Here is a 12799-nt window from a genome sequence, read left to right as displayed (position 1 = left end):
GTAAAGCCTATTTTTCTGCATTTTTGTAGTCCTGGTAATCTTTTATATTGGTAAAGTTGTTTATAGGACCATTTCGCAGTGTCTTTGTTTTTTTAATCAATAGTTTTTCAGTAATAACTTAATATTTAACATATCACTCAATTTTAATCACAAAAAGAGAAAATCGCAACAATTTCTCGCAACTTTCACTTCCTCCCGCAATGTAATCGCAACAAAAACCTAAAAAACACTGCAACTTTCATCGCAATTTTTTTGGAAAACCCCCCCGCAACATCAGACATTTTAGCCCGCAACAATCACAAAAAAAGCCCGCGGAATCCTGGGGGGACTGAAAAAAAGAAGGAAGTACGACCACGATTATTTAAAGTTTGGATTTTCATGGACTGGATCTGAAGATGCTCCACTGCCACAGTGTGTTGTCTGCCAAGAGGTGCTCGCTAACGATGCTATGAGATGTTTAAAATGTGTAAAACAAGATGTTTTAAAAAGAAAAGCACAGATGTTTAAAATGTGTAAAAGAAAAAATAAAAATGTGTACAACAACCATTTATTTTAAATACGAATGGAACATTAAGTATAGCAACAACAAAAATTGTAAGGGGGGGGGCGCTGTTGTTTATTTGCTCTCTGAGGGGGGGCTGACTCTCCCACACTTTGAAAACCCCTGCAATAGAACATAGACAACATATCAAATGTCGAAAGTGAGACATTTTGAAATTTCATGCCAAATATTGGCTCATTTGAAATTTCATGACAGCAACACATCTCAAAAAAGTTGGGACAGGGGCAATAAGAGGCTGGAAAAGTTAAAGGTACAAAAAAGGAACAGCTGGAGGACCAAATTGCAACTCATTAGGTCAATTGGCAATAGGTCATTAACATGACTGGGTATGAAAAGAGCATCTTGGAGTGGCAGCGGCTCTCAGAAGTAAAGATGGGAAGAGGATCACCAATCCCCCTAATTCTGCACCAACAAATAGTGGAGCAATATCAGAAAGGAGTTCAACAGTGTAAAATTGCAAAGAGTTTGAACATATCATCATCTACAGTGCATAATATCATCAAAAGATTCAGAGAATCTGGAAGAATCTCTGTGCGTAAGGGTCAAGGCCGGAAAACCATACTGGGTGCCCGTGATCTTCGGGCCCTTAGACGGCACTGCATCACATACAGGCATGCTTCTGTATTGGAAATCACAAAATGGGCTCAGGAATATTTCCAGAGAACATTATCTGTGAACACAATTCACCGTGCCATCCGCCGTTGCCAGCTAAAACTCTATAGTTCAAAGAAGAAGCCGTATCTAAACATGATCCAGAAGCGCAGACGTCTTCTCTGGGCCAAGGCTCATTTAAAATGGACTGTGGCAAAGTGGAAAACTGTTCTGTGGTCAGACGAATCAAAATGTGAAGTTCTTTATGGAAATCAGGGACGCCGTGTCATTCGGACTAAAGAGGAGAAGGACGACCCGAGTTGTTATCGGCGCTCAGTTCAGAAGCCTGCATCTCTGATGGTATGGGGTTGCATTAGTGCGTGTGGCATGGGCAGCTTACACATCTGGAAAGACACCATCAATGCTGAAAGGTATATCCAGGTTCTAGAGCAACATATGCTCCCATCCAGACGACGTCTCTTTCAGGGAAGACCTTGCATTTTCCAACATGACAATGCCAAACCACATACTGCATCAATTACAGCATCATGGCTGCGTAGAAGAAGGGTCCGGGTACTGAACTGGCCAGCCTGCAGTCCAGATCTTTCACCCATAGAAAACATTTGGCGCATCATAAAACGGAAGATACGACAAAAAAGACCTAAGACAGTTGAGCAACTAGAATCCTACATTAGACAAGAATGGGTTAACATTCCTATCCCTAAACTTGAGCAACTTGTCTCCTCAGTCCCCAGACGTTTACAGACTGTTGTAAAGAGAAAAGGGGATGTCTCACAGTGGGAAACATGGCCTTGTCCCAACTTTTTTGAGATGTGTTGTTGTCATGAAATTTAAAATCACCTAATTTTTCTCTTTAAATGATACATTTTCTCAGTTTAAACATTTGATATGTCATCTATGTTCTATTCTGAATAAAATATGGAATTTTGAAACTTCCACATCATTGCATTCCGTTTTTATTTACAATTTGTACTTTGTCCCAACTTTTTTGGAATCAGGTTGTACATTGCGCCATACCCGAAACCCCTTCCAATACATGTTGTGTGCCTGTGTGTTGTGTTAGTGCGTGTTGTGTGCCTGTGTGTTGTGTTAGTGCGTGTTGTGTACCTGTGTGTTGTGTTAGTGTGTGTTGTGTTAGTGCGTGCTGTGTACCTGTGTGCTGTGTACCTGTGTGTTGTGTTAGTGCGTGTTGTGTGCCTGTGTGTTGTGTTAGTGCATGTTGTGTTAGTGTGTGTTGTGTTAGTGTGTGTTGTGTACCTGTGTGTGTGTGTTGTGTGCCTGTGTGTTGTGTTAGTGCATGTTGTGTTAGTGTGTGTTGTGTTAGTGTGTGTTGTGTACCTGTGTGTTGTGTTAGTGTGTGTTGTGTTAGTGTGTGCTGTGTACCTGTGTGTTGTGTTAGTGCGTGTTGTGTTAGTGTGTGCTGTGTACCTGTGTGTTGTGTTAGTGCGTGTTGTGTACCTGTGTGTTGTGTTAGTGCATGTTGTGTTAGTGTGTGTTGTGTTAGTGTGTGCTGTGTACCTGTGTGTTGTGTTAGTGTGTGTTGTGTTAGTGTGTGTTGTGTACCTGTGTGTTGTGTTAGTGCGTGTTGTGTACCTGTGTGTTGTGTTAGTGCGTGTTGTGTTAGTGTGTGTTGTGTACCTGTGTGTTGTGTTAGTGCGTGTTGTGTACCTGTGTGCTGTGTTAGTGCATGTTGTGTTAGTGTGTGTTGTGTTAGTGTGTGTTGTGTACCTGTGTGTTGTGTTAGTGTGTGTTGTGTTAGTGTGTGCTGTGTACCTGTGTGTTGTGTTAGTGCGTGTTGTGTACCTGTGTGTTGTGTTAGTGTGTGTTGTGTTAGTGTGTGTTGTGTTAGTGCGTGTTGTGTACCTGTGTGTTGTGTTAGTGCGTGTTGTGTACCTGTGTGTTGTGTTAGTGCGTGTTGTGTTAGTGTGTGTTGTGTTAGTGCGTGTTGTGTACCTGTGTGTTGTGTTAGTGCATGTTGTGTTAGTGTGTGTTGTGTTGGTGTGTGTTGTGTACCTGTGTGTTGTGTTAGTGCATGTTTTGTTAGTGTGTGTTGTGTTAGTGTGTGTTGTGTTAGTGTGTGTTGTGTACCTGTGTGTTGTGTTAGTGTGTGTTGTGTTAGTGCGTGTTGTGTACCTGTGTGTTGTGTTAGTGCGTGTTGTGTACCTGTGTGTTGTGTTAGTGCATGTTGTGTTAGTGTGTTGTGTTGGTGTGTGTTGTGTACCTGTGTGTTGTGTTAGTGCATGTTGTGTTAGTGTGTGTTGTGTTAGTGTGTGTTGTGTTAGTGTGTGTTGTGTACCTGTGTGTTGTGTTAGTGTGTGTTGTGTACCTGTGTGTTGTGTTAGTGTGTGTTGTGTTAGTGTGTGCTGTGTACCTGTGTGTTGTGTTAGTGCGTGTTGTGTACCTGTGTGTTGTGTTAGTGTGTGTTGTGTTAGTGTGTGTTGTGTTAGTGTGTGTTGTGTTGGTGTGTGTTGTGTACCTGTGTGTTGTGTTAGTGCGTGTTGTGTTAGTGTGTGTTGTGTTAGTGCGTGTTGTGTACCTGTGTGTTGTGTTAGTGCATGTTGTGTTAGTGTGTGTTGTGTTGGTGTGTGTTGTGTACCTGTGTGTTGTGTTAGTGCATGTTTTGTTAGTGTGTGTTGTGTTAGTGTGTGTTGTGTACCTGTGTGTTGTGTTAGTGTGTGTTGTGTTAGTGTGTGTTGTGTTAGTGCGTGTTGTGTACCTGTGTGTTGTGTTAGTGTGTGTTGTGTTAGTGTGTGTTGTGTACCTGTGTGTTGTGTTAGTGCATGTTGTGTTAGTGTGTGTTGTGTTAGTGTGTGTTGTGTTAGTGTGTGTTGTGTACCTGTGTGTTGTGTTAGTGTGTGTTGTGTTAGTGTGTGTTGTGTTAGTGCGTGTTGTGTACCTGTGTGTTGTGTTAGTGCGTGTTGTGTACCTGTGTGTTGTGTTAGTGCGTGTTGTGTTAGTGTGTGTTGTGTTAGTGCGTGTTGTGTACCTGTGTGTTGTGTTAGTGCATGTTGTGTTAGTGTGTGTTGTGTTGGTGTGTGTTGTGTTAGTGTGTGTTGTGTACCTGTGTGTTGTGTTAGTGTGTGTTGTGTACCTGTGTGTTGTGTTAGTGTGTGTTGTGTTAGTGTGTGTTGTGTACCTGTGTGTTGTGTTAGTGTGTGTTGTGTTAGTGTGTGTTGTGTACCTGTGTGTTGTGTTAGTGTGTGTTGTGTACCTGTGTGTTGTGTTAGTGTGTGTTGTGTTAGTGTGTGTTGTGTTAGTGTGTGTTGTGTACCTGTGTGTTGTGTTAGTGTGTGTTGTGTTAGTGTGTGTTGTGTACCTGTGTGTTGTGTTAGTGTGTGTTGTGTACCTGTGTGTTGTGTTAGTGTGTGTTGTGTTAGTGTGTGTTGTGTACCTGTGTGTTGTGTTAGTGTGTGTGGTGTACCTGTGTGTTGTGTTAGTGTGTGTTGTGTTAGTGTGTGTTGTGTACCTGTGTGTTGTGTTAGTGTGTGTTGTGTACCTGTGTGTTGTGTTAGTGTGTGTTGTGTTAGTGTGTGTTGTGTTAGTGTGTGTTGTGTTAGTGTGTGTTGTGTACCTGTGTGTTGTGTTAGTGTGTGTTGTGTTAGTGTGTGTTGTGTACCTGTGTGTTGTGTTAGTGTGTGTTGTGTACCTGTGTGTTGTGTTAGTGTGTGTTGTGTTAGTGTGTGTTGTGTACCTGTGTGTTGTGTTAGTGTGTGTTGTGTACCTGTGTGTTGTTAGTGTGTGTTGTGTACCTGTGTGTGTGTTGTGTTAGTGTGTGTTGTGTACCTGTGTGTTGTGTTAGTGTGTGTTGTGTACCTGTGTGTTGTGTTAGTGTGTGTTGTGTTAGTGTGTGTTGTGTACCTGTGTGTTGTGTTAGTGTGTGTTGTGTACCTGTGTGTTGTGTTAGTGTGTGTTGTGTTAGTGTGTGTTGTGTACCTGTGTGTTGTGTTAGTGTGTGTTGTGTACCTGTGTGTTGTGTTAGTGTGTGTTGTGTTAGTGTGTGTTGTGTACCTGTGTGTTGTGTTAGTGTGTGTTGTGTACCTGTGTGTTGTGTTAGTGTGTGTTGTGTTAGTGTGTGTTGTGTACCTGTGTGTTGTGTTAGTGTGTGTTGTGTTAGTGTGTGTTGTGTACCTGTGTGTTGTGTTAGTGTGTGTTGTGTTAGTGTGTGTTGTGTACCTGTGTGTTGTGTTAGTGTGTGTTGTGTACCTGTGTGTTGTGTTAGTGTGTGTTGTGTTAGTGTGTGTTGTGTACCTGTGTGTTGTGTACCTGTGTGTTGTGTTAGTGTGTGTTGTGTTAGTGTGTGTTGTGTACCTGTGTGTTGTGTTAGTGTGTGTTGTGTACCTGTGTGTGTGTTGTGTTAGTGTGTGTTGTGTTAGTGTGTGTTGCGTACCTGTGTGTTGTGTTAGTGTGTGTTGTGTTAGTGTGTGTTGTGTACCTGTGTGTTGTGTTAGTGTGTGTTGTGTACCTGTGTGTGTGTTGTGTTAGTGTGTGTTATGTTAGTGTGTGTTGTGTACCTGTGTGTTGTGTTAGTGTGTGTTGTGTACCTGTGTGTTGTGTTAGTGTGTGTTGTGTTAGTGTGTGTTGTGTACCTGTGTGTTGTGTTAGTGTGTGTTGTGTTAGTGTGTGCTGTGTACCTGTGTGTTGTGTTAGTGTGTGTTGTGTTAGTGTGTGTTGTGTACCTGTGTGTTGTGTTAGTGTGTGTTGTGTTAGTGTGTGTTGTGTACCTGTGTGTTGTGTTAGTGTGTGTTGTGTACCTGTGTGTGTGTTGTGTTAGTGTGTGTTGTGTTAGTGTGTGTTGTGTACCTGTGTGTTGTGTTAGTGTGTGTTGTGTTAGTGTGTGTTGTGTTAGTGTGTGTTGTGTACCTGTGTGTTGTGTTAGTGTGTGTTGTGTACCTGTGTGTGTGTTGTGTTAGTGTGTGTTGTGTTAGTGTGTGTTATGTTAGTGTGTGTTGTGTACCTGTGTGTTATGTTAGTGTGTGTTGTGTACCTGTGTGTGTTGTGTTAGTGTGTGTTGTGTTAGTGTGTGTTGTGTTAGTGTGTGTTGTGTTAGTGTGTGTTGTGTACCTGTGTGTTATGTTAGTGTGTGTTGTGTACCTGTGTGTGTTGTGTTAGTGTGTGTTGTGTACCTGTGTGTTGTGTTAGTGTGTGTTGTGTTAGTGTGTGTTGTGTACCTGTGTGTTGTGTTAGTGTGTGTTGTGTACCTGTGTGTGTGTTGTGTTAGTGTGTGTTATGTTAGTGTGTGTTGTGTACCTGTGTGTTGTGTTAGTGTGTGTTATGTTAGTGTGTGTTGTGTACCTGTGTGTTGTGTTAGTGTGTGTTGTGTTAGTGTGTGTTGTGTACCTGTGTGTTGTGTTAGTGTGTGTTGTGTTAGTGTGTTGTGTACCTGTGTGTTGTGTTAGTGTGTGTTGTGTACCTGTGTGTGTGTTGTGTTAGTGTGTGTTGTGTTAGTGTGTGTTGTGTTAGTGTGTGTTATGTTAGTGTGTGTTGTGTACCTGTGTGTTGTGTTAGTGTGTGTTGTGTACCTGTGTGTGTGTTGTGTTAGTGTGTGTTGTGTACCTGTGTGTTGTGTTAGTGTGTGTTGTGTACCTGTGTGTGTGTTGTGTTAGTGTGTGTTGTGTACCTGTGTGTTGTGTTAGTGTGTGTTGTGTACCTGTGTGTGTGTTGTGTTAGTGTGTGTTGTGTTAGTGTGTGTTGTGTACCTGTGTGTTGTGTTAGTGTGTGTTGTGTACCTGTGTGTGTGTTGTGTTAGTGTGTGTTGTGTACCTGTGTGTGTGTTGTGTTAGTGTGTGTTGTGTTAGTGTGTGTTGTGTTAGTGTGTGTTGTGTACCTGTGTGTTGTGTTAGTGTGTGTTGTGTACCTGTGTGTGTGTTGTGTTAGTGTGTGTTGTGTACCTGTGTGTTGTGTTAGTGTGTGTTGTGTACCTGTGTGTGTGTTGTGTTAGTGTGTTGTGTACCTGTGTGTTGTGTTAGTGTGTGTTGTGTACCTGTGTGTTGTGTTAGTGTGTGTTGTGTACCTGTGTGTGTGTTGTGTTAGTGTGTTGTGTACCTGTGTGTTGTGTTCCTCTGTTGTGTTGCTGCTGCGTCGTTTCCTGCCTTTCTTTGGGTAGCCGTTGATCTTACACTCGTAACATGCTTCTGGTGAGAGAGCATTCTCTTCATCTACTGCAGGGGGAGCACTGCTGCTGAAGCCCATTCCTGATACACAGTGCCTGCACACACACACACACACACACACACACACACACACACACTTTCCTGTGTAGTAGCTCCTTCAGTATCTGTACTCTGTTCTGTATTGTACTGACTTTAAACTCCATAAGGAGGAATGTATGTATGTGTGTGTGTGTGTGTGTGTGTGTGTGTGTGTGTGTGTGTGTGCAGCTCACCCCTGTCCGGCTCTATAGTATCCTGGTGGACACACACACACAAACCCGCCGTCGGTGTTGGAGCAGCCGTAATTGCAGGGGTTCTGTGGAGACGAGCACTCGTTCACATCCTCACACACTCCGCTGGGCTGCGTGAACATGAAGCCACTCGGACACACACAGCGGAAACTGCCCAGGGTGTTGTGACACGACGCACTGCCACACACCTGTCCACTCTGACACTCATTCTCATCTAAATACAAACACACAGGGCTCAGCGCCACTCTGGGTGTGTGTGTGTGTGTGTGTGTGTGTGTGTGTGTGTGTGTGTGTGTGTGTGTGTGTGTGAGAGCGAGAGATTAAAGGAGTTGGGTATCTCACCGACACACTGGTTCCACTGGTAGTGCTGCAGGTATCCGTGAGGACAGCTACACCTGAATCCACCAATCAGATTCTGACAGCCATGATTACACCGATGATCTCCATCACACTCATCAACATCTGCATACACACACACACACACACGTGAAAACAAGACCAGTGACCCCATTTACTCTGCCCCCCAGTTGTTTACCTGATTTGCACATTTGTTTACCTGCACAGTTATTTTCATCTTATTTTATCTTGTTTATTTAGTTCTTATTTCTTAATATGGACTGTCTTTATTTAGCATTTATTTATTGAGCACCTTAACTTCAAGCTAAATTCCTTGTAATTACAACAATTACTTGGCAATAAATCTTTTTCTGATTCTTAAAATCAGCAAGTATGTGTAAAACTCCTGCGTGTGTGTGTGTGTGTGTGTGTGTGAGACCTTCACAGCGTTGGCCACCCTGGTCAAGTAAGAATCCTCTCTGACACTCGCAGGTGAAGCTTCCTGGACTGTTCTGGCACACTCCATTAGGACCACAGAGACCCGGATCTGACGTACACTCGTTATTATCTACACACACACACACACACACACACACGGGATGTTCATTATCTAAATGTGTGTTTAACAGCACAGCAAATACAATATATGGCCAAAAGTATGTGCACCCCGACCATCACCCCGACCATCTCTGTGTACTAGAACATTACAGTTTCCCTTCACTGGAACTAAGAGTCCAAACCTGTTCCAGCATGATGATGCTCGAGTGTCCTGCACAGAGCCCTGACTGAACTCAACCCCACTGAGCACCTTTGGAAGACCGACTGCACCCCAGACCTCCTCACTAACCTCAGTGGCTGATCTCACTAATGCTCCTGTAGCTGAATCAACACACATCCTCACAGCCACGCCCCAGAAGAGCAGAGCAGAAGGGGTACACATACCTTCAGCAATATATAGTGTGTGTGTTAGTTACCGATGCAGGCGGTGTGATGTTGTGTGAATCCTGGTGGACACTTGCAGGTGAACCCACCAATTGTGTTCACACACAAAAACTGACAGTTGTGCTGTTTAGTGGAACATTCATCCAGATCTACAGGAGAAGAGATGTATGAAGGAGAGTGAGAGATGTTCTACAGTGTACAGAAGAGTCTGATAATCAAGGACACGCCCTGGTTTCTGAATAAACATGACGAGAAGATGATAAAAGGCCTCTAGCAGGAAGGAAGACACATCAGAGTGAAGGCACCACCTATAAAACTCCCCATCACTAACTATTAACCACACATTTACATACATTACACTTCTACTCGCTTTATAATTGATCATTTACAGTTAATCAGCATGGCGTGTGTGTGTTACCTTTGCAGCTCTTGCGGTCCTCCTGCAGTATGTAACCCCGTGGACAGGAGCACACATATCCCCCCTCAATGTTCTTACAGATGAAGTTACATGGTTTAGGAGCCTGAGCACACTCATCCACATCTGCACAGAGAGACAGAGTGTGTGTGCGCACGCGGGTGTAAGATTAACAGGCTCTTTTTTGTAAAGTTCTTGAGGAATTATAAACAGAAACATGGAATGAAACAACTGAACACAATCTAAAGAAAGCCTTATAAACTAACCAGTGAGCCACACCCTAATCATGAGCTTCTGTTATCATATTGTGTTTTATCCTTGTCCTCTAAACAATGTCCCGTACCCCATAACTCGGCCCTTACTAACCAATCTGCTCATCGCCTTTGCCTGACTCCGAGACAGTAACCTTTACCCACTTACCCTTACCTCTCTTTCCTTCTTCATTTATTCCCTTCCCAAAATCAACCATTATTAGCTCATCCGGCCAATAGGTGATGAGTTTGTGCCATCATGTGTTGTCCGTCATTTGTCCGACGTCATCCACATTTCACAAATATCGCTTCCTTCTCAATTCTTCTTGGCAGGAAGGTAGGTCTGCCTGGGGTGCATATAGCTTCTACCCAAATTTGTATAATTTCAATTAATAATGAATATATGGAGTAATTAAGCCCCAATGAGCAGTTTCCACACAAATCACGTCTCCCTCAATTCTTCACTGATTTTTTTTTTTTTTTTTTTTAAAGATATTTTTTTGGGCTTTTTGCACCTTTATTGGATAGGACAGTGTAGAGACAGGAAATGAGCGGGAGAGAGAGAGAGACAGGAAGGGATCGGGAAATGACCTCGGGCCGGAATCGAACCCGGGTCGCCCGCATTCATGGTATGGCGCCTTAACCACCTGAGCTACGACGCCCCCAATTCTTCACTGATTTTGATTTTTTCTGGCATGAAGGTAGGGGTACCCAAGGTGCATATAACTTCTACCCAGATTTGCTTCATTACAATTAATGAAGGTATGGACTAATTAAGCCTTAATGAGCAGTTCAACAAAAATCGCTTCTTCTCGGTCAATTCCTTGCTGTTTTGGATTCTTTCTGGTAAATAGGTCGGTATTCCTAGGGTGGATATCGTGTCTATATATAGCTTGTATATAGTGTATATAGCTTGCAACATTTATTGTGCAAGGTGGCCCACTTTAGATCGTTCCTTCTAGACTAGACGGGGCCGGAGTGAGCTACGCCATCATTGACCGTCTCATTATTCCCAAACATCCCTGTGCTAACTTTTTCTGATTCCTGTTTCTTGATCCCCGATCCACTAACCCCGGTTGTTAACACCCCTAAATTATATCTCTTCAGCCTTATTTTCTTCTCTGCCAATGTTAGTCACCAAACACATTTCAGATGATTGACAAATCATAACTTGTTGGTCAGGTTGTTCTGATACAGCACTTTGATCACCAAACATTGTTGGGGAATTTTACAAAAATGTGAGGTTTCCTGTACACAATCTGATATCACATCCTGAACCTTTATAACCTCTGTATTCCCAGTCATATCCCCAAACCTCAAGTTCTCCAACATGTAAACCTTCTCCACTCTCTAACCCATCAGTTCTTCCACCTACAAGAACTCTTATTCTTCAAACCCAAGCTCCTCAGTCCCAACCTGTGTCTCTCATCACATTTACCCTGACCTGTACTTCGCCCCACAGGAGAACAGTTAACAGCCTCTGAAACACCTCTACATGTGACTGAGACATTATAAAGAGAGAGGAGGAACAGGATGGCACACACACACACACACACACACACACACACTCACCCACGCAGATGGTACTTGTGATGTCGGTGGTGTATCCGGGGTTACAGATGCACTGGTAGGAGCCCGGTGTGTTCGCACATCGGCCATTCTTACACACGTTCCCCATCACCTTACACTCATCAATATCTGCACAAAATACATGCAACTTCTCAGCTGTAAACATTGTGTGTGTGTGTGTGTGTGTGTGGTAAGGCCTTTTACTCTGACCATTCTGGAGTAAGATTAGAAGGTTTAACATCAACTCGCTGACCTTCTCAAACCAACCTGTTGAGCTTAAACCATCATTAGCTCCTCTTGTGATGAGATTTGGGCTGAATGCATGTAGTGCACATGTGGCATTACTGCAGGATTTCCTGGTTCTATAAACATCCCTTCATTATTTTTTTCTCTCACTCGTTCACTAGCAGTTACAGAGATTTAAAGGAGAACTGAAGGCAAATTTATCGCCAAAATTCTATTTCTCATTTTATTAAATATAGGAATGTATTTTTGATCGCTATTTTGTCGCTGCTATAGTAAGTTCTGAGTGTTTGAAATATGCTCTGTAATATATCAGTCCATATGTCAAAGCAATGGCTGTAAACGAGATTCGTTGAGACCTGTGCAAGACATCGTAGGACGGAAGTAAAATGTACAGCGGAAATCAAAGTGACCAACATCTGCCAACATTGTCAAAAGACACGCGCGCCCTCTTTCGAATGCTGATGTAATCAAGCCGGAAGTTTTGTTAGCAATCAGGAAAGTTTGAAAAAAGTAGGCAGTAATCGTCATTTAAACTCGTTTTTGTGCAATATTTCATTTGGAAAACAGTTTTCAAAATGGCGCCACTGACACTTGGCTGACACTTCTTCACATTTCGAAGCCTTGCACAAGTCTTGTGAAGATTGCGCAGATAAGCAACGCCTGCCATGGACCAAACAAACTAAATTCAACATTGCTAAAAACCGAATAGGCCGATAAGTATAATATTTAATTGCAATTACAACCCCGATTCCAAAAAAGTTGGGACAAAGTACAAATTGTAAATAAAAACGGAATGCAATAATTTTCAAATCTCAAAAACTGATATTATATTCACAATAGAACATAGACAACATATCAAATGTCGAAAGTGAGACATTTTGAAATTTCATGACAGCAACACATCTCAAAAAAGTTGGGACAGGGGCAATAAGAGGCTGGAAAAGTTAAAGGTACAAAAAAGGAACAGCTGGAGGACCAAATTGCAACTCATTAGGTCAATTGGCAATAGGTCATTAACATGACTGGGTATAAAAAGAGCATCTTGGAGTGGCAGCGGCTCTCAGAAGTAAAGATGGGAAGAGGATCACCAATCCCCCTAATTCTGCACCAACAAATAGTGGAGCAATATCAGAAAGGAGTTCGACAGTGTAAAATTGCAAAGAGTTTGAACATATCATCATCTACAGTGCATAATATCATCAAAAGATTCAGAGAATCTGGAAGAATCTCTGTGCGTAAGGGTCAAGGCCGGAAAACCATACTGGGTGCCCGTGATCTTCGGGCCCTTAGACGGCACTGCATCACATACAGGCATGCTTCTGTATTGGAAATCACAAAATGGGCTCAGGAATATTTCCAGAGAACATTATCTGTGAACACAATTCACCGTGCCATCCGCCGTTGCCAGCTAAAACTCTATAGTTCAAAGAAGAAGCCGTATCTAAACACGATCCAGAAGCGCAGAC

At 42.8% G+C, this 12799-nt stretch overlaps 1 protein-coding gene across 1 annotated transcript in view; it reads right to left on the bottom strand.

Annotated features, from left to right (window-relative positions):
• Positions 1–12799, bottom strand: part of fbn1 (fibrillin 1) — a 207393-nt gene that overhangs the window by 3333 nt on the left and 191261 nt on the right. The window contains exons 59-65 of the mRNA XM_060924311.1: positions 11091–11216; positions 9271–9393; positions 8885–9001; positions 8350–8478; positions 7917–8036; positions 7557–7788; positions 7217–7379 (exon numbers count right to left, since the gene is read on the bottom strand). Coding sequence (XP_060780294.1) covers positions 7217–7379; positions 7557–7788; positions 7917–8036; positions 8350–8478; positions 8885–9001; positions 9271–9393; positions 11091–11216 — 1010 coding nt within the window. The remainder of the gene's footprint in view (positions 1–7216; positions 7380–7556; positions 7789–7916; positions 8037–8349; positions 8479–8884; positions 9002–9270; positions 9394–11090; positions 11217–12799) is intronic.

Source organism: Neoarius graeffei, chromosome 6 (assembly GCF_027579695.1).
Source record: "Neoarius graeffei isolate fNeoGra1 chromosome 6, fNeoGra1.pri, whole genome shotgun sequence".
NCBI classification, from domain to species: domain Eukaryota; kingdom Metazoa; phylum Chordata; class Actinopteri; order Siluriformes; family Ariidae; genus Neoarius; species Neoarius graeffei.
Note: the sequence above shows the minus strand (reverse complement) of the source record. Positions and strands in the feature narration are given on the sequence as shown.